The following is a 26,214-nucleotide window of genomic DNA, read 5'->3' as shown; positions in this document are numbered from 1 at the left end:
GTGCACTAGTATAGAAAAACACGCAGGATACTCGGAGGTTGGTTTCCGACGAGCCATCCATCTCGTACGAAGCTCTTTTTTTTTTAAAAGCCGCTGGAACAAGTGCTCCGTTACGTTTGTTAGAATGTGTTTAGTCGTGCATGTCTCGTATCTGGGACATACACAGAGACACAGAGCCTGGGTTTCAAACTACCAGACTGGGGCCATGGATTTATCACTGACGGCTGGTCATGTTATTGAGCGATGTGACGGAGAAGAAGAGATGTGTTATATACACGCATACATGGTATTTTATTTTACACGGAGCATGGAGGAACGGAAAAAAAAAATAAACAACATAGAAAGTTAACAATATGTCAATGTTTAAAAGCTAAAAATTACAGTACAACATTTCATTTGAAATCATTACAAATTAAGAATCTGGGACACACACACACACACACACACACACACACACACACACACACACACACACACACACACACACACACTCTCTCTCTCTCACTCTCAGCAGGTACACGCCCAGTGGCCCTTCTCCAGAAGTTTCTTGTCCGCGGGGATCTTAAAAGAGCTGCTCCCTCCCTTGCAGTGCGTCTGTTCCGGGAGCCTCCTGTGTCTCCGCAGCCGGGCGGCCACGGCCGTCACGATGGACTCCACCGTGTCCTGGTGGTAGGGGGGCCCCTCCACCACCGGGGGCCCGCCGCCGCTGCGGCCCCGCCCCCCCGCGCTGCTGCTGCTGCGGCTGCGGCTGCTGCTGCTGGCCTGGGGGTTTTTGGCGGAGGTCTCGAACAGAGTCATGTTGTGGGTCTGGGAGAACCTCAGGGCCTGCTCCCGGCTCACCTGGCTGGCCCCGCCGGGCGTGCGCAGATCCACCTTGCTGCCCACCAGGAACCTGGGGAGGAGAGAGTGAGACACGGCCCACCAAGTGAAGAGTGAGACAGTGTTGAGGAGGGGGGGGGGCGGGGGGGGGCGGGGGGGGGGGGGGGGGTGCGGTGGCGGCAATGGGTTCCCACTCCCAGATGCAAAAGGTTCCATCCCTATCCATGTCCCGACTGCCATCACTGCTCCTAAAACGACCCGAGTCTCTGTCGGGAGCAGTCAGGGTGAGGGCGGCGTCTCGCTCGGGGAAACCTCGACAACCTCTAGCTAGGAGGAGGAGCCGGGGATCGAACCAGCAACCTTCCGGTTACCAGCCAACCCCCTGAAGCTCTACCTCCTGAGCCGCATGCCGCCCCGTGTGAAGGTGGGTCAGGTCAGACGCTCACCTGGGGATGTCCTGGCCCAAGGAGTTCTGCCGGCACTCCTCCACCCAGGCGGGCAGGCCCCTGAAGCTGGCCGGGTAGGTGACGTCGTAGACGAAGAGCACGGCGTGGACGTTCCGGTAGTAGTGCTGCACCATGGACTTCCGGAAGCGCTCCTGCCCAGCGGTGTCCCACATCTGGAGCTGTGCGGCCGCGACAGAGGGGGAGGTGGAGGTTGGATAACGGGATGAGGCATGCGTGAAGATAAGACGATATTGTTTTTTTTAATGTTGGACTCATCCACATAATGTGTACACACACACACACACACGTTTGTGTGCACGCACATGCACACACACACACACACACACACAACCAAGATAAAACATTTTGTCTAGCACATGCCTCGGGTCCCACTCTGAACCAACAGTGCGTTTCCGTTTACATAACGACAGTTTGGGTGAATCTGAGTCAATATTGTCCTTTAGATTCAACCCCTCCTCTTCCCTCAATGTAAACCTGGAAGTAAAAAAAGTGATTTTTCTTTGTGTGTGTGTATGACTGACTTCCTCCATCATGTGCTTATTACCAAACAGAGTGAAGAACAGAACCATTATGCATTCGTCATACATACAACGTCCCACCCACGTGTTTTCTTTTCCAGTTGAACCATATTTATGTTATCAAAAGTTATCAAAGGTTATCAAAAGCCCAACACTTTAGGAAGGCTTGTCTGTGCCCAGCGAGTACGGAGCACCGGAGCGATAACCTCCAGAAAGTTATAAAAACTAAGTTTTGAGGTTGTTTTATTGCATTTTCTCACCCATCTCACCCTCTGTGGGCGAAGAGCCCTTTGACCAAACGGTGCACTTTGACACCAAGTAAAAGGCTTGTAAATCAACCAAAGAGGTGGATGGATGCAAACTACGCCAAACATTCCAGTCAGTGCACAATATACCCAACTGTTGGACACGGAATTAATTGCTTTGTCTCTGACATGGCATACCTTGCATATTCAGTAAAAGTTTGTAAACCAACCAAAGGTGGATGGATGCAAACTACGCCTAACATTCCAGTGCACAACATCTCCAACGGTTGGACACGGAATTGCGCGTACATAGCACCTTGAATATTTAGTAACATATCAAATCCCACGTTTGTTTATTTTTTGGTTCGTTTACCTTGACTCTCTCTCCATCGATGTCGACGAGCCTCTCTCGGAAGTCCACCCCGATGGTGGCGTCGGGTCGGCAGGGGAACTCCCCGGCGCAGAAGCGGTGCGTGAGGCAGGTCTTCCCGACACCGGAGTCCCCGATCACGATCACCTTAAAGGTCCTGCAGCGAGCGGGCAGCGAGGAGGACGCGCCGCTGAACGAGTTGGAGAACTCCAGCGACGAATCCATTAAGCTTCCTCTTCTATGTGTGTGATACAAATAACTATTGAAGCCTGTTTACAGAAGCGTGCTCGGTTTCTCTTCTCCTTCCCAGTTGAGTTGGTTGGAGGCGCAGTCGAGACAAAACCAAGTTGTGGAGGAGTTGGCACTCGGTCCCTCGACTGCAAGGTGACGATTGCAAGTGGTGAGGGTGGGGCTGGATCCAGTGGTGGGAGGGGACTCCCACTTCCTCCCAAACAACTTATTTGCATATATGTTAAGGCTAATGTTCAATATGTAACGTCATCACAGTCTACCTCTCGAGGTTTTTTTTCCCACGTCAAACAGACCTCATAAGAGACACATGAGCCGTTTGCATTACATTACAAGGCCTATATTTACATATTATACATATTACAAGGCCTATATTTACATGGACATTTGCATTGTGCAATTAACCAGGATTTTGGTGGAGGTTTCAACAGTGTTAATGACTCCTAATGAATCCTCACTCACAAAAGACTAACCAAAAATGTATTTATTTTGAAAAGATTTACACAGGGAATCCTCCATCAACATCACAGTATAAAAGTGCCCAGTAGGCCAAGTGAGTTAGTGGGAGAATATGTGGTGACATGGGGTGCTGTTGCAGCGATGATGAGGCTGGTTGATGTTCAGATCTGTTGAACCTCTTGGGAGTGAAGGTCAGCCGCCACGGGGAGGTTATGAACTATGATGATGTGTAGTGTACCACACTTCTCGTTGGAAAGAGCTCATGCATGTCAGGGATACAAAGTTATTATAGCAAATGTGTTGCAGAAGCAAAAAAAAAAATCTCTCCATAGCAGTTAAGAAAACTAACCAGAGAATATAGTGTCAGTCCCAAAGAGATCGAGGGAAGTAGGTTTATATTACTTCGTATTGTAACATGGCTTTACTTTTATTGTGTTTACATTACGTTATACGTAATGTCAAACTTCTTCAGCCTACTTTTCGTTATGTGGGAAGGGCAGGACGTTCATACGCCTCCGGACGTTAATTATCGTTAATTGATATTCAGACTCAAATGACGCACACGGCACACCTGCGCATCATGGACACGCTCTTCCCATTGGCTGCTGGAGTCATTACGAACAGATCGCACCTTGTTCAATATTTGTTCAGATGCAGGGTTTAATATTGTGTGTTCATGTATTTTTAACATTTGGCACCTACGGATTATGGTACAATTCCTGAATTCTGTATTTGCTGGAATGATGTTAATGATAAATATACCATGACTGATAATTTAACCTAAGTGTTGTGGCAGACATTAAGAACCGGTACCAGATTTATTTGAGCAGTGCTGGCGACTCAAGATTAAAATGCACGAAAGTCAGGAATAAAAATATGTGTACACGAGTCAACAGAATATATTATTCATGAAAAGAAAAAAAAAAAATCAAACTTTGTTTTGTCCGGTTTAATATAAAAAAAAATTCAGAGAAATCATACAACGCCATCCCAGATTTCCCCTTTCACATTAAAATCAAAAATTTAAGAGGAAAAAAAAAAAGGGACAGATTAAAAAGGGAAAAACTCGACAGAACAGGAGAGGATGAGGGGCGGGGCCTAGACAGACGTCAGGGGGTTCACGGTGCTACTAGTAGAATCACATCCTCTGTAACCATGGGCAACAGAACGACGGAGATGGGATGGAGTGCAGGCTCATCTTTCACATGGCCTCTTGAGGAGGGGGAGGGGGGGGGAGATGCAGGGTCGTTTCATGCACTCAAAATTAAATTTGGTAACAAAGACTTTGTACAACAGACTCAAAAAGAACAATGCCACTCAGTCGTCCTGCAGAGACCTTTCAGTCCAATCCATTTTATATGGATAGAAGAAATCATAAGCATCAAGTACATGAGTTTATTCATTCCATTATGGACTACACAGTGTCTGTAGTATTGCTCAGATCTATCCAACCGTTTTAGATCAAAAAAAAAAAAAAACACATCCCCAAATAAACAGAAAAAAAAAAACACATGGTAGCAGTGACAGTGTGGAAGTCAGCAAGACAACCCCCCCCCCTCCTCCTCCTTCCTCCCTCCCTCCCTCCCTCCGCATGTGCAGTGCCGTTACGCAAGAAGCTAGGCTCCGTGGAGTATAGCTCTGGTGAAAAATAAACACAGATCTACAGAATCAGACCTTCTTCCCCCCAAGTTCACGCTGGACCCAGGAGGGGTCGTGGAAGGTGTCGGCGGTGGGGAGGGGCACGGCCGTACGTCCGTCAGCAGAGGGGACACGAGTCACCGACGCCGGGCAGAATACTTGCAGGGGCTGTCCGTGCTACCGCGCGCCACACCTAGGGGGCGCCAAACCCCGTCCTTACGAGCGCGCACGCGCACACACACACACACACACACAGGCGTCCGTGCTGGTGGGGGTTGGACCCTCAGTAATCGCCAGCCTACTCCCCCTGGAGACCTGGTGCTCCATTGTCCCAGAGAGTACAGTATTGTTTGTTCTTTTCCTTTTATAAATAACATGTTCTTTTTCTTTTTTAAAATGCAGGGAACACTGGTCGCAGTAGAGTGTGTGTGAGTGTGTGTGTGTGTGTGTCTGTGTGTGTTTGTGTGGGAAGCGTTGTTAAAGCTGACTCTCAGAAGTAGTGGCTGCAGTCCTGGGTTGTTCTGGATCTCCTGAGGGCAGAGACCGTGAGATCCTCCTTATTCGTCACGTCAGCTGTCTGTCACGGCCCGCACCACCCCCCCCACACACCCCCCCCCCCACACCCCCGCCCCCCCCCCCCAGATATTCAGTGTGTTTGTCAGCGCTATTTTTAAAAATAACTAATAAAAAAATAAAGCAAAAAAACAAAAAAATTCAAATAGCTGTTTTGTCATCTCTCTCTTTCTCCCCCCCTCCCATTTTGTTCAAACACACACACACACACACGCACACACAAACACACATCCCACACACACACACAGATACACACACAGTCCTGAATTTCACCACGTGGAAAAGAGCCAAGCGTTGCCGGGGGGGGGTCGACCCTTTCCAGCCGAGCCAGAGAGCGTCAACATCTCGTCAGCTTTTCCTCCAACTCCTCCTCCTCCACCCTCTCCCTCCTAGCGGCCATCGGGTGGTGCACCCCCCCAAGGCTCTGTGCCAGGCTGTAAAAGAAAAACGTGCTCCTCCTCCTCCGCCGCCGCCGCCGCCACCACCACCGCCGCCGGCGCCGCCACCCCGGTCGGCGCTCACATCTCATTGGTCAGCTCCTCCGTCTCCATGCTGGCGTCGCCGTTGGCCATCTTGGCGTTCTCCTCGTAGCCGGGGGGCATGAAGGCCAGCGTGTAGGGGTAGAGCTTGTGGCAGGCGGCGCGGTACGCCTCGGCTCGCTCCTTGCAGTCGCCCAGCACGCCGTTGCAGAGGCTCTCCAGCACGTCCGTGCAGATCTGCCGGGGGGAGAAACGCAGACAGGGGGTCGTGATCGTTTACACCATCGACGAGGAACGAGCTCCCTGCCGACGTCAGGACCGCAGAGTCGCTCTCCAGCGTCCGCAAGAGACTCAAGACTGGCTTGTTCAGAGTTCATCTAGACTCTGCATAGCCCCCCCCCCACACACACACACACACACCCCTCTTACACACTTGTATCGTATTGTACACTTGTATTCTGTACGTCCTGGCACTCAATGTCTGCACTTATTGTGTGTTGTACGTGAGGGTGGAAGTAGAGCTGGCAGATTGAGTGTAGAAGTGCATCATTTTTTAAACGACACACCCGATGTGAACGGACTAAATCGCCGCAACTACAAGAGCTATAATATGGAACCTACGGAACATTGTTGTGTATTATGTGAAATAATAAGGTGGCCCGGCTCCGGGTCCTCTTGGGATGAGGAAGTTAAGAGGAAATCCAATAAGGGAATATTTTATCGGGACGCTCTTCACAGTATTTTTAGCTTTTTATCCAAACTTTTATCTGCAAAATATCCATCGATATTCCCGATAGCTGATCCCGTTTCGTGACCCACAAGATCCGCACTGCCATCGCAATCATCCTGTCGACATCGCCGCCTACTCGCTGAACCGTTTGGGGTCGGCCCTTCTTAAAAACGTACACCAGCATGCAGTCGATTCCTTAAAATGGTGGCCCCCCCCCCCCTACAGAGCTCTGTTAGAGCCTGTCGCCTCAGAGCACATCTGCTGCTAGAGATCCTGTTTGGGCAGTAGTGCTGAAACAGGAAGTCGAACGCAGTCATTAACTCCCACTCTGCGTTGTTGTTGTGACACCTAGAGCTATAGCGCACGCCAGCTGTAGAGCGAGACGGTGGACTCGTGTGTTCAATAGAGAAAAGTTGACTTTACATTTATATTGAGGGCGTTTAGCAGACGCTTTTATCCAAAGCAGCTTACAATAAGTACGTTTGTCAGAAGAAAGAGAAACATCAATATATCGCTGTGGGTACAGTGAGGATGTTCATAGAACCAAGCACTAACAATCACTAGGTTAACCCATCCTCGTATACAACAAAGCTAGCTAGGATAAGACGCTACACAATGCTAAGTGCTATATGTAAGTGCAAGGACGTACAACATACAACAAGTGCGTACATGAAGTGCCAGGACGTACAACACACGTCAATAATGCTACACATTTCTGATCCTCTATTGAACTGAAAGAATCCTGAACACTGGTAGCGAGTCGAGGGTTGTGTCACTACTTGTGTGTTATTTGTTTGTGTGTTGTTGTGTTTGGACACGAAGACGCACCACGATGGTTCTGTTGACGAGGGACTCGTCCATGGCGGTGGCCAGCTCCATGGCTTTAGTTTCAGTCGATGAGTCCATGTAGACCATCATCTTAGCAGCTGACGGGAGGATGGATACAGCATGTTAGTAAAAATACAGCCAAGGGACTCCTAACTTCACAAATGTATAAGCAGTTATAGAATTAGAGTGAGTGGTTGTGTGTTAGAGTGAGTGAGTGAGTGAGCGTGTTTGAGGAAGAGAGTGAGTGAGTGTGTGTTAGAGTGAGTGTGTGTGTTCAAGAGAGTGAGTGTGTGTGTTTGTTAGAGAGAGTGAGTGAGTGAGTGAGTTTGAGGAAGAGAGTGAGTGAGTGTGTGTTAGAGAGAGTGAGTGAGTGAGTGAGTGAGTGAGTGAGTGAGTGAGTGAGTGAGTGAGTTCAATGGTGTGTTAGCGTGAATCTGTACGAGTGAGTGTGTGATAGGATGAGTGAGTGAGTGAGAGTGAGACACCTACCAGCCACCCGGTGAGGTATGGAGCTGGAGTGAGTGAGTGAGAGTGAGAGAGTGAGAGTGAGACACCTACCAGCCACCCGGTGAGGTATGGAGCAGGAGTGAGTGAGTGAGAGTGAGACACCTACCAGCCACCCGGTGAGGTATGGCGCTGGAGTGAGTGAGTGAGAGTGAGAGAGTGAGAGTGAGACACGTACCAGCCACCCGGTGAGGTATGGAGCAGGAGTGAGTGAGTGAGAGTGAGAGAGAGTGAGAGTGAGACACCTACCAGCCACCCGGTGAGGTATGGAGCAGGAGTGCTTGGAGAGGTATTCCTGGTTGAAGCTGCTGGCGTTGCTGTCGCCAAACAGCCGAGTGATCTCCTGCTTCAGCACCGTACGCACGGCCGCAGGGAGGTCTGTGCTCTCCGACACTGCAACACACACACACACACACACACACACACACACACACACACACACACACACACACACACACACACCTTATTAAATACACCCAGAGCGGTCACGTACCTGACACAATAACCATCCCTCCATTGTACGGTTCTCCAAGTGAACCATGCGTGCTGCTTCGAGCACAGCGCGGGGCTGGCAAGGACGGGTCATCGTTTAGCGGACACTTCAATCCAAAGCGAAAAGTAGTTTCGCTTTCGGTTTCAGATCTGTGTCATTAACTGGCGGCATCATTGCATCAAGGACCCCCCCAGGGGTGTGGACATCAGGGGGAATCGAACCAGGAACCTTTCATCACCGGGGAGTGAAACCGTTGAAATCGCCAGGCGATCCTTTCCCAGTGGTGAACCCTCCTTTCCCCCCCCCTCACCTCCTTTGAAGAAGCGCACCAGACACTGGTGCAGCCAAGGGTTATCCCGGTCGATGGCCACGGCCCTCTTCACCGACTGGAGCATCAGCAGGTACTTTTCTGAAAGGGGGGGGGGGAGGGGGGGGGGGGGGGGAAGACACGACAACAGTTAGAGTCACAGGATTCACTTCAGCAGAGGGAAGGACACCCGGAAGAGAGACTGAAGGCGCGGGTTTAGTAAAGTGACGATGTTCAAACAGCATAGAGCTGGTACGGTGGCGTCTATAAAACAAACCAGACATCTCAGTAGCAGCTCCAGCAGTTTCAAAGTGTTTACATTTTTTTCTGCAATGCAAAAATAGCTTCCTCTGCTCTCACACCTGAAACAACGGTGAGCCAACTCATGGCTGTGAACTTGCCCGTATACTTATGTAAGTAACGCATTCACGCCTGAAACTTTGAAATGACCCCGACCTCATTTATTGACACTGAGCTCAAGACGAAGTTCACGTGGGTACAAAAAAACAACGGTGAGCGTTCTCTCTCTCCTACCTTTCCTGAAGTAGATCTCGAAGGCCAGCAGATGCGTGTCGATCTTGTCCCTCACCAGGTGCTTCAGTGGCGTCAGGAACTTGACCGCTTCTTCCAAGGGATTCTCTACCTGCAAACAGAGCACAGGACATGGTTAAGGCATGGACCTTCACCCAGTTTCGGGGTGGAAATGGTGTCAAAGAGGTGTCCAAAACACTGTCAACGGTAAATGGACTGCATTCATACCGCGCTTTTCTAACCAGTGGCCACCTCAAAGAAAGCGCTTTACAATATTGTCTAAAATTCACCCATTCATGCACACATTCACACAACGACGGCCGGCGGTGTCGACCATGCAAGGCGACAGCGCAGCTGGTCAGGAGCAGTCAGGGGTGAGAGGCGTCTCGCTCAGGGGACACCTCGACACTCACAGCTAAGAGGAGGAGCCGGGGATCGAACCAGCAACCTTCCGGTTACCAGCCAACCCGCTCTACCGCCTGAGCCACGTGCTCAGGATTAAGTCAGTTGATGACGGATCGACCGCGCTCCACACAGACACACGCCCACCTTGGCCAGCTTGTCGGGGATGAGCTCCTCCTTGGGCCCTCCGATCTCCTCGTCGTCGTCCTCCTTCTTCTTCTTCTGGTTCTTCAGCTGCTTCTCCTTCTCGGCCGTCTTCTTCTCCTCCTCCAGCTGGGCCTTCTTCTGGGCCCGCCTCTGCTTGTTCCTCAGCTTCTTCAGCTCCTTGTCCGACAGGTTGGCTGGAGTGGGGAGTGGCAGAGAAGAACCACCCTAGTTAGTGCTGCTGGTGGTTCTGGTTGTTTTTCTCTACATTGACGTCCAGTCGCGAGAGCCTGTCTGTCTGTCTGTCTGTCTGTGCGGCTGGACACCCTCATCCACCTGGTAACTACAACGGAATGCCTGGACTCTGCTTACGGTTAACCGGCCATTTAAACTGGTCTGTCAATCTTGGCCCCCATTGCACTCCTGATCATCCTGAAGGAGGGATCCCCCACTCTGTGTTCCTTCTCTAGATTTCTTCCTTGCGGAACAGAATTAAGGAGAGTTTTTTTCTTGCCCTCTGTGGGGCTAGGGTCAGGGGGGTGTCATATATGCACAGCCTGTTGAGCCCTTTGTACCTGTGATGAAGGGCTATACAAATACAATTTAATAGAATTTAAGACCTTCCAAGAGGAGTTTCTCATGACCCTACCACAAGTGAAATCTACGTCCTGAGAAGGGTAGTGCTGAACGATGCAGGTAAAACAATTCTTGCCATTATCTTGACAGATAAAGCGATCTCTATCTGAGTCACTCTAAAAGGGAGCTATTATTGTAGGTCACAATTTAAATTTTCAAGGGACAAAAAAATATTATCATGATGCGATGTGATGAAAAATAATTGTAGGTCAGGTCATCTCTGCAGCACTACAGCACTTAATTTATAATGATGTTATCCATTTACATATTTTACCCTTATTAAATCCCAGCTCCTGCAATTTGGATATATTGCACCAGGCCATATTCCGATTACGATAAAATGTCATATATAATTATTGAACCCTAGAACAGCCTTAGAGGAAAGAGCCAGCATATGCCACACCACTCTCTGACTGAGCTCATAGCATCAGCCATGGGATAAACTCTGCAGACCTCACCCTCCATAGTGCCACCATGAACCACTACTCCTCAGTACCAAGCAGAACTCAGAACGAGGGTCCAGTTGAAGGGTTCAACACACGTGCGACGCAGCACAACCCCAAGCAGGGTGCATGTCAGACGCCGTTCGAATTCAGAGCATGATCTCAATGTTTCCTCGGTGCAGACGGCCATGAACGAGTTCAATTGAGATGGAGATGTTTCCGATACAGATTCCTGAACTTGAGTATATTCAGAAACAGCATCTAGCGTTGACACTACTAATAGCACTTGTTGTTATCGAAGGGTTCTCTGACTGCAATGTATACGATGTATATGATGACTGCAATGTATAGTGAGTTAGTCATGTGACGACGCAATGTGAGCTAGTCACATGACGGATCGACACATAGACTTGAATACTCCCCGATACCCAATACTGCATTTTAGGCAGTATTGGAGGAATACCCAGTACTGGTATCGGTATCAGAACAACTATTTAAAAACACTAAACCGGTCCTCCTTCAGCTGACTCCACAGGAGCAAGACTGCTGAAGAAGAAGAAGGGCTGCGTGGGAGGGCTACTCCAAGGGGGGGGGGGGGCGTGGGTGTGTACCTGTGTCCGCCTGCATCTCCTTGCTGTCGTCAGTGAGCGGGTTGTCGTGGAGACCCAGGTAGATCTGGATGGCGGTGCGCGCCGCCTTGTAGTAGAAGGGGTGCTGCCGCAGCACGTCCTCCAGCTTCAGCAGGTCCACGTACGAGCGCAGCGTCATCTTACGCATGCAGTACGTGTGGAAGTCAAACTGGTCGTCCGTGATCTCCACAAAATGCTGTGGGATGAGGGGAGAGGATGAATCATTTATACTGTGTTTTTCTAACCAGTGGCCACTCAAAGCGCTTTACAATATTGCCTAACATTCACCCATTCACGCACACAGTCACACACCGACAGCGGTGTCAGCCACGCAAGGCGACAGCCAGCTTGTCGGGAGCAGTTAGGGTGAGGTGTCTTGCTCAGGGACACTTTAACACTATCGAACTAGCAACCTTCTGGTTACCAACCAACTGGCCCTATCTCCTTAGCCACATGCTGTCCTGTGGCTCAGGAGGAGGTTAAGGCAAGACCAGAATCAAAACATTTAGAAGCTAAGAAGCTCGTCTGGCGATGCCAGGCTAGATAAATGGTGGTTTACACCAGGAGACGATTGTTACAGAATCCAGATTACAGTCTCGAGTCATAACGAGGACGCTCTCCTCGTTACCGTCCTAACGAGGACGCTCTCCTCGTTACGAAGCTCGTCTGGCGAGGACGCTCTCCTCGTTACCGTCCTAACGAGGACGCTCTCCTCGTTACCGTCCTAACGAGGACGCTCTCCTCGTTACCGTCCTAACGAGGACGCTCTCCTCGTTACCGTCCTAACGAGGACGCTCTCCTCGTTACCGTCCTAACGAGGACGCTCTCCTCGTTACCGTCCTAACGAGGACGCTCTCCTCGTTACCGTCCTAACGAGGACGCTCTCCTCGTTACCGTCCTAACGAGGACGCTCTCCTCGTTACGCTCTAACGAGGACGCTCTCCTCGTTACCGTCCTAACGAGGACGCTCTCCTCGTTACCGTCCTAACGAGGACGCTCTCCTCGTTACCGTCCTAACGAGGACGCTCTCCTCGTTACCGTCCTAACGAGGACGCTCTCCTCGTTACCGTCCTAACGAGGACGCTCTCCTCGTTACGCTCTAACGAGGACGCTCTCCTCGTTACGCTCTAACGAGGACGCTCTCCTCGTTACCGTCCTAACGAGGACGCTCTCCTCGTTACCGTCCTAACGAGGACGCTCTCCTCGTTACCGTCCTAACGAGGACGCTCTCCTCGTTACGAAGCTCGTCTGGCGAGGACGCTCTCCTCGTTACAGTCCTAACGAGGACGCTCTCCTCGTTACCGTCCTAACGAGGACGCTCTCCTCGTTACGCTCTAACGAGGACGCTCTCCTCGTTACCGTCCTAACGAGGACGCTCTCCTCGTTACGAAGCTCGTCTGGCGAGGACGCTCTCCTCGTTACCGTCCTAACGAGGACGCTCTCCTCGTTACGAAGCTCGTCTGGCGAGGACGCTCTCCTCGTTACCGTCCTAACGAGGACTCTCTCCTCGTTACCGTCCTAACGAGGACGCTCTCCTCGTTACCGTCCTAACGAGGACGCTCTCCTCGTTACCGTCCTAACGAGGACGCTCTCCTCGTTACCGTCCTAGCGAGGACGCTCTCCTCGTTACCGTCCTAGCGAGGACGCTCTCCTCGTTACCGTCCTAACGAGGACGCTCTCCTCGTTACCGTCCTAACGAGGAGGCTCTCCTCGTTACCGTCCTAACGAGGAGGCTCTCCTCGTTACCGTCCTAACGAGGAGGCTCTCCTCGTTACCGTCCTAACGAGGACGCTCTCCTCGTAACGAGGACGCTCTCCTCGTTACCGTCCTAACGAGGACGCTCTCCTCGTTACCGTCCTAACGAGGACGCTCTCCTCGTTACTAACGAGGACACTCTCCTCGTTACAGTCCTAACGAGGACGCTCTCCTCGTTACCGTCCTAACGAGGACGCTCTCCTCGTAACGAGGACGCTCTCCTCGTTACCGTCCTAACGAGGACGCTCTCCTCGTTACAGTCCTAACGAGGACGCTCTCCTCGTTACCGTCCTAACGAGGACGCTCTCCTCGTTACCGTCCTAACGAGGACGCTCTCCTCGTTACAGTCCTAACGAGGACGCTCTTCTTGTTTAGCGTCCTAACGAGGAGAGCAGGGGGTTCCCTTACCCTCTCGATCTCGTGGCACTTCTTCAGGGCGTCTCCATACTTGTTCATGCCCTTGTAGGCCAGGGCGCACTCCGTCTGGAACCACATGCACTGCATCTCGTTCAGGTTCTCCACCGCCGACGCTCCCTCCTACGGGCGTTCACAGAGCAGACCCACAGAGAATAAGTGGCCATATATAAACACGGAAGTTGAATAACATTAGTTGAACAAGTGTTTCATCAACATTTTGCATACAAATAAAATAAATAAAATTGATTAAAATTAATTGAATTGATTATTTTCTGGTCTAGACTAGTCTTAAATCATTTCATTTTCACCATTATCCTAATAGAATCATGGTTTGGTCCCTGTTCCTAATTTACACTTCATTACTTATTATCACTGTTTTAGTTTCTCTACTTATTCTTACCTACTTTTTTTTCATGCATTTATTATCATCATCTTGTTATTGACGGTGCTACTTATTTGTAACTTATTGGTTAAATTCATCTTTTATTGCTGCTGCTATGTGACTGTGGAGATACCAAAGCCTAAGAACTTTACTCTTGCGTACTCGATGATAAGCTGATAAAGTATGATATAGACAGAGCTCTGTCTTTCTCCACCATCGACCCATCTAATGCATTGATCCGCGGCTTGCCCCGACACGCATGACACTCCTCACTACACTGCAGCCAGCTGGCCGAGCCCAGCCCGGCGGTGACCCCACGTCTCACCCGGGTGAACTTGGAGCACATCTCCTCCGCCTCCTTCACCAGGCCGGCCTTCAGCATGTACTTGGCACACTTTGAGTTGATGAAGCGGTCGGCCGTGTCCAGCGCCTGGGCCTCGTCCATCCACTGGGCCGCCTCCTTGATGTTCCCGGCGTGCTGCGTGAGGTCGAGAGGGGTTCAGACGGGTCAGAGGTCACCAGGGGAGCAGAGTCGGTTCACTTACTGGTCGACACTTTTTTTGTTTTCAGAACTAGATCATTTTTACATTAATAATCTATGATTATAATAATACATTTGTCTATTCTTGTTAAGCGTGAGCATTCGTGTTTTTTTCAGACTTGGTAGCCCGACGGCACGCAGGTCGGAGATGCCGTTTGCCATTCCAACTTTCCACCTCCGAGCATTAACGAGCTCAGCATAACACCGTGGTGTTTGTGATGTTCTTCGGCTGTGTAGTAAAGAAGCTAGTCACGTGAAGGTATCGGATCAGCGCAGTATAGACTTGCGTACTCGCCGATGCCCGATTTATCTGAATTTTCCGATAGTGGTATCGGAACAACTCACAAACCACGTCTGGACGGTTACCTTGTAGATCTTGGCCTTGATGACGAACAGCTCTATGAGCGTGGGCGTGCTCTCGATGGCGGCGTTGATGTACTCCAGGGCGAGCGTCTGCTGGCCCACCATGTTGTAGTGCTGCGCCAGGAAGTACTGCACCCAGAGCAGCGTGGTCGGAGGCTCCTCCTTACCGCCGTCTGGAACAGCCAATCAGAGGACAGATTGAAAAAAAAATAATAATAAATAAAATAAATAAATCTCAAAGACGTTTAGATTTACATTTAGCAGACGCTTTTATCCAAAGCGACTCACAATAAAAGATTGGTCAGAAGAAAGAGAAACAATATATCGCTGTGGGTACAGTAAGGATGTTCATAAAACCAAGTGCCAAGCACTAACGATCGCTAGGTTGACCCATTCCCCGTATACAACACAGACAGCTAGGATAAGACGCTACACAATGCTAAGTACTATTTTTAAGTGCAAGGACGTACAACATACAACAAGGGCATACATTTAGACATGAACATAAAATGCAGAAAATACTATTTAGAGACCAAGACTAGTAAGACTAGAGTGTGGAGCTTCTACTCACCGTTCTGGTTGAACATTCGACAGCCCTTTAATGAGGTTTCATAGCCCACAACCAACTCTTCAATTATTGCAACCTGGAGAGGAGGTGACAGGGCACGGGGTCAAAGGTCACCACGGCTGTATGAGAGAAGCTCGGTTGCAAGAAATAAATATTGTGACCAGTGTGTGGTGGAAATATCAAATCCTAACTACAATATACAATTATAAAACCCCTATTTGTTTATTTACGAGTGAATCGAAAAGGAATTTCTATACATTAAATCAAAAAGTGTCCTAAAAAGTTAGTTCTTCATCCCCAGGTAACCGATGGTGAAACGCACCTTCTCTTTGTCGTGGTAGAGGGACTTGAGGGTGGTGAAGACGGGCGGACATCCTTTACTGAAGTTCAACCTCAGGTACCGGTCCAGACACTCCCGGAACTTCACGCCTGGACAGAGGGACGGACAGAGGGACGGACAGCATTAGAGCTTGGGGAAAAGGGTTAAGCTTAAGGGCCTGTTGGGAAAAGTGTGGGAGCATCTGATTGGCCGCACCAGACAGGAAGTTGAGAGGTAGCCTGCGGGGAACCAGTCCTTTGGGATACTGCTCCCACGCCTCCTCGTAGATTTTCCGTTTCTCATCGACCGTTTCTGAAAAAAAAAAAAAGAGCAAAAATATTTCTACATCTTCACCCATAAAAGGAAAAATCTAAATCAAACCAAAGATCTATAATAATTAGGATAATATTTTTATAATCTTGCCAATGGAGTCTTGCTGGACACCAAAGCTTGATAACAGCAATGTGTGTCTATGTGAGTGCACGCGCTTACCTGCTTTCAAGGACTTCTCCAGGCCGTGGTAGTAGCACCAGTTCTCCGGGTTTCTCTCCTGGAGGTGGCGGTACACCTTTGTGGCTTCCTCCATGCGCTCCAGCCTCAACAGCAGCTCCCCTATGAGAGACAGGAGGAGGAGGAGGAGGAGGAGGTGAGCACACTGGAGCTGCCCTTCACTGCGGACGCATCGCAGCGTACCGGCATGGAGCAAGGAGGTCTGAGTAATCGCTAGATTTGTTCCGATAATAATATCAGTATTGGGAATTCCTCTGATACTGTATTTTCGGCAGTATCGGGTATCGATACCATGTCAGTGCCGATCCGATACCATCACGTGACCAGCTCATCTACTAAACATGCAGACAAAAAAATCGCAAACACGTGCGGTGTTATGCTGTGTCATCTCCGACCTACGTGCGTTCGAGCTACCAAGTCAGTAAAACATTGATGCATGGACGCTTAACCGCAGACATACAAATGTATTATAATTATAGATTATAAATGTAAATGATCTAGTTCTAGTTTATGCAATTATGTGCTTATAGCTGCTTAACAAACAGATTGATTAAGGAGATCCATCCTGCGAGGTGTTTTGAGCAACGGAGAGAGAAAAGGTGGTTAAACAAAGCCCAAATATCGATTGGGGTCACAGTGAAGCCCACATCATCGGAGAGCTTACGGATCAATACGGCCAGTCTGCATGCGCTTGATGAAAAAGGAAATCACATCCGCAATAAGCGCATGTGACAGACCTCACTGGCTGAGGTTAAGAGTCTTATGCCATGGATCAGATGACAATTGACGATTCCTACCAGATTCTGCCGTTAACAACGTTGCGGGAGGTTTTGAAATGTTGGATAGTGTGGTGGTCGCATTGCACCGTGGAGAGCGCTGTGCGGTTCTCGCGGTGTTCCGATAACTCCAACGAGACGTACACTTGACGATTAATTCAATATTGAACCACTGTCCCCGATAAAGTCGACGCAAAGTCATGAAAACGTAACGGTGAAAATAAAAACCAAATAACATAATTTAACATGGTGACCATTCACATTTAGTGCATATAGCAGACACTTTTATCCAAAGTGACATCCTAAGTATGATATCCTAAGTACATTTGTCAGAAGCAAAAGAATAAACTACATCACTGTCGGTACGGTAAGGCCCATCGTGAAAGACAAAAACGTTGTGCTGTCTGACCCTCACGTTTCAGAGAGACTCGGACGGACGAACGGACGGACGGACAGACAGACAGGGACCCACCTCGTGTCTCCTCCACGGCCAGCTTGTCACAGATCTGCTTCTCGTAGTTGGACAGATGCTCCAGGGCCTCCTTGTTCAGGCCCGCCTCCCGCAGCACCTGGTTCTGGTACAGCAGCAGCTCGCTGTACTCGTAGTCCACCTTGTCCGGAGACGTCTGGACGTGGAGACAAAGACGGGCACGGAGGTTACAGGGGATCCCCTTCATTCATTCGTTCATGGGTACACCCGGATAAGCTTCCCATTGCGCCACGTGCATTACCCTACATTCAACAGTATGTGGGGAGGCACGTTTCAGTACCGTGGTTGACAGTCACATTCCGCGGAGGCTTTAGTGAATGCGAGTCTATTATAGAGGTTATTATAGAGAGTCCCATTCCCCTGCCATTCTGATCGGCAGTGATCAGCAAATCATGATTTTGGTGATCGGTAATCTGTGATCGGGCCCAAAAATGCTGATCGGAGCACCTCTAGTTAATAATGATACACTTTGTCTATTGGCATCTACTCAATGATAAACTGTTTACGTCTCAGCTTATAGATTATGCTTTAATGCATTTAGTGAAAGGCTTCCGATAAGGCGATCTGTGTGTAGTGGTGTCTCACACACACACACACACAGAAGAGCAAATTAGTAAAAATCAAATCGCCAGCCTTTTAGTTTGTTGTCAAAACTGCATGAACGTGAGACTTTCGATAAAGCCTTCAGCGTGTCCACCGCCATCGAGCCATGTCTATATTTAGACGGCCGTTGATCTACACCCAAACAGCCACGGCGTCAGGAGGTAGACAACAGTTGACAGGAAAGGCGTCACCGCAGCCCTCCGAACTGTATTCCATGTCGCCGTGACGACGGCATAAAGACAGGATGCAGGCGGGCCATATCAGGAGCACGCCAGAGAACAGACGGACCTGGACCCATACAGTGGTTACGTGGGCTGTGTTTCACAAATCTGCAGAGAGGGAAGACTGCAACACCTTGGCCGCCAAGCGGTGCCTTAATAAACAGAGGGAGAGCTCTTTGTCTGCTGATCACAGTATTTTGTACATTGATGTCCAGAATTCTAGGGCAGCGGTTCTCAAATGGGGGTACTTTGGAGAACCGCAGGGGGCACTTTGGGGCTTTAAATTAGCCAACGGTTGCATGAAGCACAGGCCCATGTTTCTAACTAAATTGTGAGTATCTGCACCCTTTCAATGTTTACTGCCAAATAGAACGCCCATGCCCAAGAATCTCCCCCCTCTAAATCCTAGAGGGGGTATACTAGTAGAAAAAGTTTGGGAACCACTGTTCTGGGGGATAACCCGAGTCGGTCGGTTCGGTACAACATCTCTCGCGTCGTTCCTTCAAAGCGCTTTCCGAGCGCGAGGTGCATATGGGCCGGGTCCCACCTGTTGCGTTTTCCTGAACTCCTCGATGATCTTGGCAGCCATCTCGTAGTCCTCCAGGAGGTGGTAGGCGATGGCGTAGCCGATCCAGGAGGCTCGCTGGGCCGGCCGCAGCTGGAGCAGCTGATAGCGGGTCTCCTGGGGAGGAATTAACAGACATCGGAGACATTAGCGCTCACATTAGATCCCACTAAATCACAGAGAGGGAGAATTAGTGCCAGGCCCTCCCTTGGGCTCGCTTGGGTTTTATGGAGTGGGGAGGATGGAAAGAGGATGACAATGGACGTAGGAAGAAGCTGAAGCCCGAGGCCTTTACTCTAAAATTGTTCTGCCAACTTTTGTGAAGCAACCCGAGTTGACACGCCTGCAGAATGGGAGTCGTCTGCTCGCGACTCAGATTTGCGTGTCGGTGGTTAAACCTTGAACTTTTCTACCGCAGAAAGTTTCTCGACGATGACACGCATCCACGACTCGATCCATCCAGGGGATGAACGGTTCTGTTCTGCCCCCCCCATCGTGGGAAGATCTCAGTAACTGTCTGAACAGGATTTATCTTTAACCGTCTCTACAACTAAAAGCCAGTAACTCTTGCTAATGCGAAAAAGTATAGCACAGGTTTAAACAAAATGTCAACAAGTCTTAAGCCTCAGCGTTGTTATCAGCCTTCGGCCTTGCACCGTAAGCAGGACATTCTCTGGATTAATACTTGGTTGTTGTTCGGTCGTTGTGCAGCCCTAGTGTAAAGTTCGGCCAATCAAGAGAGCCGCAGAGAGATCCCAACGAGTGAGTGGGCGTGCGGCTGACGTTTCTGTCCTGCGACTGGTGCGAAACCGGGAGCAAAAAGTGAGTGATCCAGCTTCATACTTTTATCTTCTTGCCAGTTCTTTTCGTTCCCAATTATTTCTGCTTTCCGAATAAGGAAACGAATAACGGAGTTACTTGGTAACCTCACTCGCCATCTTTGACGTGTTGTAAACAAAACACTTTGACTGCCGCTGTATACTTTAGGCGTGATGTCCTGCCTCCCACACACTCCACCCTGGGGCCCCCCCTCGTCTCAGGGATACGCAGTACCTGCGATATGTGTGAACATGTCGGGTGCGGCGTATGTCCTGTTACACGTCTGCAACACGCAACTCCTGATTTATTTTTAGTTCATGTGCGAAAGGCCTTGGGGCGGCAGTGGCTCAGGGGGCAGAGCGGGTTGACTGGTAACCAATAGGTTGCTAGTTCGATCCCCGGCTCCTTCTAGCAGAGTGTCGAGTGTCGAGGTGTCCCTGAGCAAGGCCCCCTCACCCGACCAGCTGGCTTTTCGCCCTGCATGGTGGACTCCGCCGTCGGTGTGTGAATGAATGAATGAATGAATGAATGAAGTTTCTTTGGATAAAAAAACGTCAGCAAAAATCCCCTTAATGTTAACTGACGCGCGTGGCGTTTCACCGCTCACCCGGTAGCCCTCCAGGTCCCTCATCTGGATCTGCAGCAGGGAGAGGTCACGCAGGATCTGCAGGTTGTCCTTGTCCCACTTCAGGGCGTTGCGGTAGCACTTGATGGCCTCGTCGTACTTCTTGTCGGAGCGCTGCAGCAGGCCGTACACGTGCCAGCCTTGGAGAGAGTTAAGGGCCAAACCAACCGCATGCACACGCGCGCACACACACACACACACACACACTCTCGCTGTTCCTATTCTGCTTACGACTCCAAGGCTGAGTATGTGCATTAAAACTAGTATTCTCCAAGGCCGGGTATGTGCAGTAAAGCTAGCATACCTCCACTGTAGTACACCAGTCGCACTCTGAGCTTCAAAACCCATGGAGCTCTTCAAAAATGTTCACTGGATCGCCATTACTAACTAGGCCAGAGAACTTGTTTATAAGAAACAAATCCATGTGGGATTTAGTGATTCGATCTATTCTAGGTTTGGTTAAAAATGTAAACAAACACGACGGCTGTAGTAAAACAAAGTTCCAACTAAGTTTAAAATCAAAGGGCAGGCAGGAGTGACAAAGTGACTTTGTGCCTGTTTGGAACAGAATCCAGATAAGAGTCAGCTACTCAAACCCTGCACGTCGACATTGCATACACATGTGTCACACACACACCCCCCCCGAGAGAGAGGTTGACCAAGGATACAGACATGGCTTTTGAGGTCGTTGCGCAGGCCCCTTCTCACCAGGTCATACGCGTCCTCCTTCTTCCCCAGACAGTTGAGGGTTAGGCCTTTCATCGCCAGGGTCTCTGAGGGACAGAAACAGAGCAGAGAGAGAGAGAGGTGGGCATGGGGTAGCGGGCGAGGACTGAGACCTGTGCGTGGTGCAGTTCTTTACAGTGTTGCGGTTTTCAAAGTGCTTGGCCACTCACCTCCGTGCTCGGCGAACTTGGGGTTGGACAAGATCTGTTTGCAGAACTTGAGTCCATTTCTGTACTGTTTGTGTTCGTAACATCGCTGTGGACAGAGGAGCAGAAGGAAGGACATTAATGCATGTCAGACAAAACCACAACCACTCCACTGCGGTGACATGTAAGGAACCGACAAGCGACAATGTGTTTGTGGGCTCCACTGACTGGTGGGCCGATCGGCCTGGTTATAAAAAAAAAATCAGAATACTGTTTCGCTTCCGCCTGCTAGGAGGACAGTATAATCAATTGCAAAAGTCCAAAAGCTGATGCATCATTACACCTGTTACGAGAAGATTGAGAATGCTATCTAATGCAGGCTTGGCAGGCAAAATGTATATGCCCGGATCCTGTTTGTATATAATTCACCCAAATATCAGAAACTGGTCGGTCTTCAGAACAGACTGCAAATCCTCTGCAGCAGCACTTAGCCCACTACCCAAATGACCAGCTCTCTGCCATGGCTTTATATTTAGGCACATGTTGTACAATCACTACCATTCCCTACTGTCCATTTAAACTGATCATAGATTACGGCGTGTGTGCATGTGTGTGTCAAACAGAGGGGAGGGGGGGTTGGCAGATGGCATTTCTTTGACCTGCTAAGAACCCCACTCACACCAACGAGCGAGGACATCAGTTAAACACATGGAAAACCCAAGCCCTGTACAACTCACTGGGGATTAGTCTCGTCATTAGCAAACTGGGAGCAATGGTCTTTTTATGGAGCAACCCATTAGATAAAGGGTCTGTTCCCACAGTATAATATTGTAATGGGACCTTAATCTGATGTCACATGGTGCATCTACCCAACATGCAAAGGATCATCACAGCAAATAGCGTGGACACAGATTGGGTCCAGTCCCCTGGCAAAGGGACACTCTGGGGATGTCAACCAATAGGACCAGCACTTCATATTATGGTAAAAGATCCAAGATCGATTACAAATAATAACTTTGTTTTTGCATGCAGAGCAACATAAAATATTGAAAGTGAGCCAAAGACCCATGTGCCGAAGATTGAATTCAAAGAGTTTTAATCCATATGCCTTTGAATTTTCATATCAAGGCTTGGAAGGTGGCAAACAGCTCATGGTGATATGCTGGTCTTGTCATGCGTGTTAACATCCATCTATTTATGAGCACCAGGTTCACAGTCACATGGACCACCCCACCACCCCCCCCAACCCCACTTGCCTGTACATGACCCCCTAGGGGTCAGTTCAGAGAGACACACAAGATCAAGAAGTGTACACTTCGTTAGTTACACACGCTAATGTGTGTATACTTATGGAGTTCAAGGGAACATCATTTGGCTGGCTGTAGTTATCCAACACGTCTTTTGACAACCCCCAAAATAGATTTGGCCACTTGAGTTAGAGAGAGAGATGCAAGAATCCCACTTGTGTCTGGGACCTGATGTGCCTTACAACACACTGTTAAGTGAAATCTACACAATATAAAACCACCACAACAAACACACTGTTAAGTGAAATCTACACAATATAAAACCACCACAACATTCTCTTCTTAGAGCAAACATTTTATGAAGTGAGTGAGGAAGTGATGGCACAGCAATATCATCCATGTCGGGTCTCTCTAGGCTATGAAACTGTTGTGGGAAACCCAGCACACTGAAGACAATTCAGTGAGTGTCACATATAGCCATCGCCATGCCAATTAATTATACTTTAATGATGGTCTAAAAAACATCCCAGTTCTAGGCAGCAGAAACTATGTTTAACATTGTTATCTAACTAGAAAGTTTGACACTCAAAGTTGTGTTTATTTTATATATAGTTTACTTTCCAAGGAGTAGTCATTTCAAGAAACCGTCTATAAAGCATAACGGTCACAGCAGGAACTTTTGAAAACAGAGGGTCCTCCGTTTATTAATCTCCTCACATTTTTTTAAAAATAACCTGCAAAGCTATATTTTAAAAGGGCTTTGCTTAGCCAGCTTGTTACCATTGGGGGTACGCCAACAGAGAACAGCACCGACCATGCTGGAATAATACAATAGAACCAAATCCACTGCCAATAACACACTGGAGTTCTGCCCGACTTCGAAAAATGCACTTGGGCAGAACGCTTGGCACAAGTCCTGGATAGACTTAAGACCAAAAGGATGGCGTCTACCCTCCAAATTGATAAGCATCTAAAAATGAAATTTTTTGTATAATTAAGTAGTTAAACTTAGTTCATCCACCAAGCAACAGGTAGGAGTACCACAAAGAAGCATTGACCAGTAAGTGTTCCTATTCAACATCAATGTTTAAATGGTCAAACATGGAGAAGAGCACTGGATGAACCCAAGGCTTGTCTTCACTAGTGTGTGAAGCGGCACCGCTACTGCACTTAATTCCTGGATAGCAAATGACGACCTTGGACCAAGTATGCAGATACATACTGTACACTTACAACTGCATGGATAAGCTCCTATCTTTTATGAAAAGTTGCAATAAAAATAGGGAGTAGGGAGGTTCCGGTTTGGTAACTACAGTTTCGCTATTGCTCATCCTTGCACAACTTATTTTAAGGAGTTGGCCTGCAAATCCATTACCGACATTTGCAATCCCATTGTAGGTGGTTTAACTCTCGAAAGACAGTCGTACTGACCGGATCAGGAAACGTCTACAAGAACACTGTGTTTGGATGTTTGGCCGTTGGCTATAACAGGGTGCTCCCACTGTAGGCCTGAACTCCCAACTACATGGGGTGATGATGTTACGAGCCAAAAATGTGCTGACACAATAACTTCCCCCATTCACTCCACCACTCACGTTTTCACTCATGCACTGCTCTTCTATGTGCAAGACCATGTGCAGAACATAATGAGGATCACGTTATGGGGGCCGGCTGCACTATTACTCCTACTTCTGAGCTGTCAGATCAGGACTCAACGTTACTACCGGTACTAGCGTTACTACTGGATGCTTGTGAGAATAACCGAGAGACGCATGCACTGCTCTTCCCTGTGCAAGACCATGTGCAGAACCTAATAAGGATCACGTTATGGGGGCCGGCTGCACTATTACTCCTACTTCTGAGCTGTCAGATCAGGACCAGACTGGTCCCCCCCCACATAACTGATTCAATGAGAATAACTGATTCAAATGAGGTGTCAACGTTAAGACACTGGTCGAACGGAGAGTCACTAAACCGGCTACCGGCGTCCCCCTAAGCGCCCAGGTGAGCCGGCGCTGTCATCCTGAGTCCCACTAGAGCCACAGATAGCGCCAGCTAGCTATCCGAGCTAGCCATCGTGGAACACGGCAGTTTGACAAGTGGAGAGGCCCGGGTGCTAAAGTAGCACAATTAAAGCAGATATCAACCCGTGTCGGACCACCACACACCACTGGGGGACACCGGGCAAGAGAAGCTGACGCAAAACAAACGCGTTGAACCCCATTAGAGTTTGTGATAGTGACACTGCGAGACATGCCTGGATTAGCATGTCCATTCAATGATGCCATTTTTGCTAAGCTAAGTAGCTACGGCTAACGCTAACTAGTTATGCTAGCCGAAATGAGATGGGCACCGCGGACGGATTTAGAAATCAGCACTAGTATCTCACCAGGATCCTCTTGAAGAGCGCGTTCTCCTTCGGCGGTAGAGTTATTGTCGGCATTGTTGTGATTGGAGATCAGTTCCTCGGCTCGACCTCAGCACATGTAGCTAAAGTTAGCTCCACTTCAGTCAGAGCGAGCGGAGAGCGGTGCGATCTTCTTCTCGACAGCTCGGCCCTTGTTCTCCTAAGTCACTCCGCTCGACGGCTCGGCGCTCCACCTCCCGCCCTGCCGCTCCTCACGTGGGGACGACGGGACGAGGCCCCAGTCAAAATGGCCGCGTCGTTTTTTCGCACGGGATTGATGGAGAGGTTCATGTTTGTAGATGATCCATGTGTCACATTGACGCTGTGTGAGGTTTGGAACGAGAGGGAGAAAATAGCACTGTGGCAACTATGGTTCTTTTTAAGTTTTATTCTTTCTTTATTATTCTCTAGAAAATTTGGGACCCTACTCCTTCAATAATTGTTCACCACTCCATTCCAATTTTAATTTTAAAATATTTGAAACTTTTTAAGATATATTTTTAAAATATTTTAAAATATTTTTTAAGTCAATGTCATTCTCTGACACTTGAACAACTTCATACTTCGTAACTTGGTACATTTTTTTTTTTAACAAATCAACACACTTGTATCTTAAATTATTGCTAAACAGATTCTGGATATCATTTATACTTGTAATTTCTTGACAGAATGACAGTTTAACAGTTTAATTTCATTCCGGCTTTGTATATTTTCAGTTGGTCCCTACAGCGTCAATATTTAACCTAGAAACACAATGTCAAGCTTAAACGGTTACGTTATGTCTTGTTACACTGGCTCAAAAAATATGAATCAATTGGAAATATGATTATATATCGGGCGTTTGTCTGTGGGGACCCCCGTTTATATGGCTAGAGGCTATAGGTGCTGGCTACATATGCGGTGGACTCCCGGTAGTAGCTGGATACTAACAGCAATGCTTTAATTTTTTTTTTTCACGCCACGCTACACCATATGAAAGCTGAGACTCAAAGGAATCCAACGGTATAAGCCTCATCATTTTGTGAGCTTATTTCGATGAACTAGATGTGAAGGGAGAAGGTCAATAACATACCATTCCAAGTTACTAACACACACACACACACACACACACACACACACACACACACTAGCAGAACAGCTCAGCTATTTAATATTTTATCTTAAATGTATTCACTCTTTATCACATTAGCTATTTGTTTAACTATTTTGACTTTATTTGTTTCCAACCATTTTAATATTATGAAACGGTGTGCATTTTTACATAGTTTAC

General features: G+C 48.6%; 2 protein-coding genes across 2 annotated transcripts; both read right to left on the bottom strand.

The window, feature by feature from the left end:
- Positions 1-273: 273 nt before the first annotated feature.
- Positions 274-2,644, bottom strand: LOC311340903 (ras-related protein Rab-33B-like; the record flags this gene model as incomplete). Its single annotated transcript, XM_084465807.1, has 3 exons — positions 274-892; positions 1,266-1,444; positions 2,423-2,644. 3 exons carry the CDS (start codon positions 2,642-2,644, stop codon positions 508-510), a joined length of 786 nt encoding a protein of 261 aa, XP_084321933.1. The 3' UTR covers positions 274-507.
- Positions 2,645-4,721: 2,077 nt separating this feature from the next.
- On the bottom strand, positions 4,722-25,085 carry naa15b (N-alpha-acetyltransferase 15, NatA auxiliary subunit b). Its single transcript, XM_084466178.1, has 20 exons — positions 24,927-25,085; positions 21,315-21,399; positions 21,087-21,191; positions 20,401-20,558; positions 18,957-19,091; positions 17,568-17,721; positions 16,302-16,421; positions 16,026-16,121; positions 15,813-15,919; positions 15,494-15,566; positions 14,926-15,095; positions 14,344-14,496; positions 13,628-13,756; positions 11,447-11,660; positions 9,760-9,953; positions 9,214-9,322; positions 8,683-8,781; positions 8,129-8,272; positions 7,376-7,473; positions 4,722-6,054 (listed from the first exon to the last, which is right to left on the bottom strand). Exons 1-20 carry the CDS (start codon positions 24,978-24,980, stop codon positions 5,857-5,859), a joined length of 2,595 nt encoding a protein of 864 aa, XP_084322304.1. The 5' UTR covers positions 24,981-25,085; the 3' UTR covers positions 4,722-5,856.
- Positions 25,086-26,214: the final 1,129 nt, after the last annotated feature.

Source organism: Micromesistius poutassou, assembly GCF_964030765.1.
Source record: "Micromesistius poutassou genome assembly, chromosome: 3".
In the NCBI taxonomy this organism is placed as follows: domain Eukaryota; kingdom Metazoa; phylum Chordata; class Actinopteri; order Gadiformes; family Gadidae; genus Micromesistius; species Micromesistius poutassou.
Note: the sequence above shows the minus strand (reverse complement) of the source record. Positions and strands in the feature narration are given on the sequence as shown.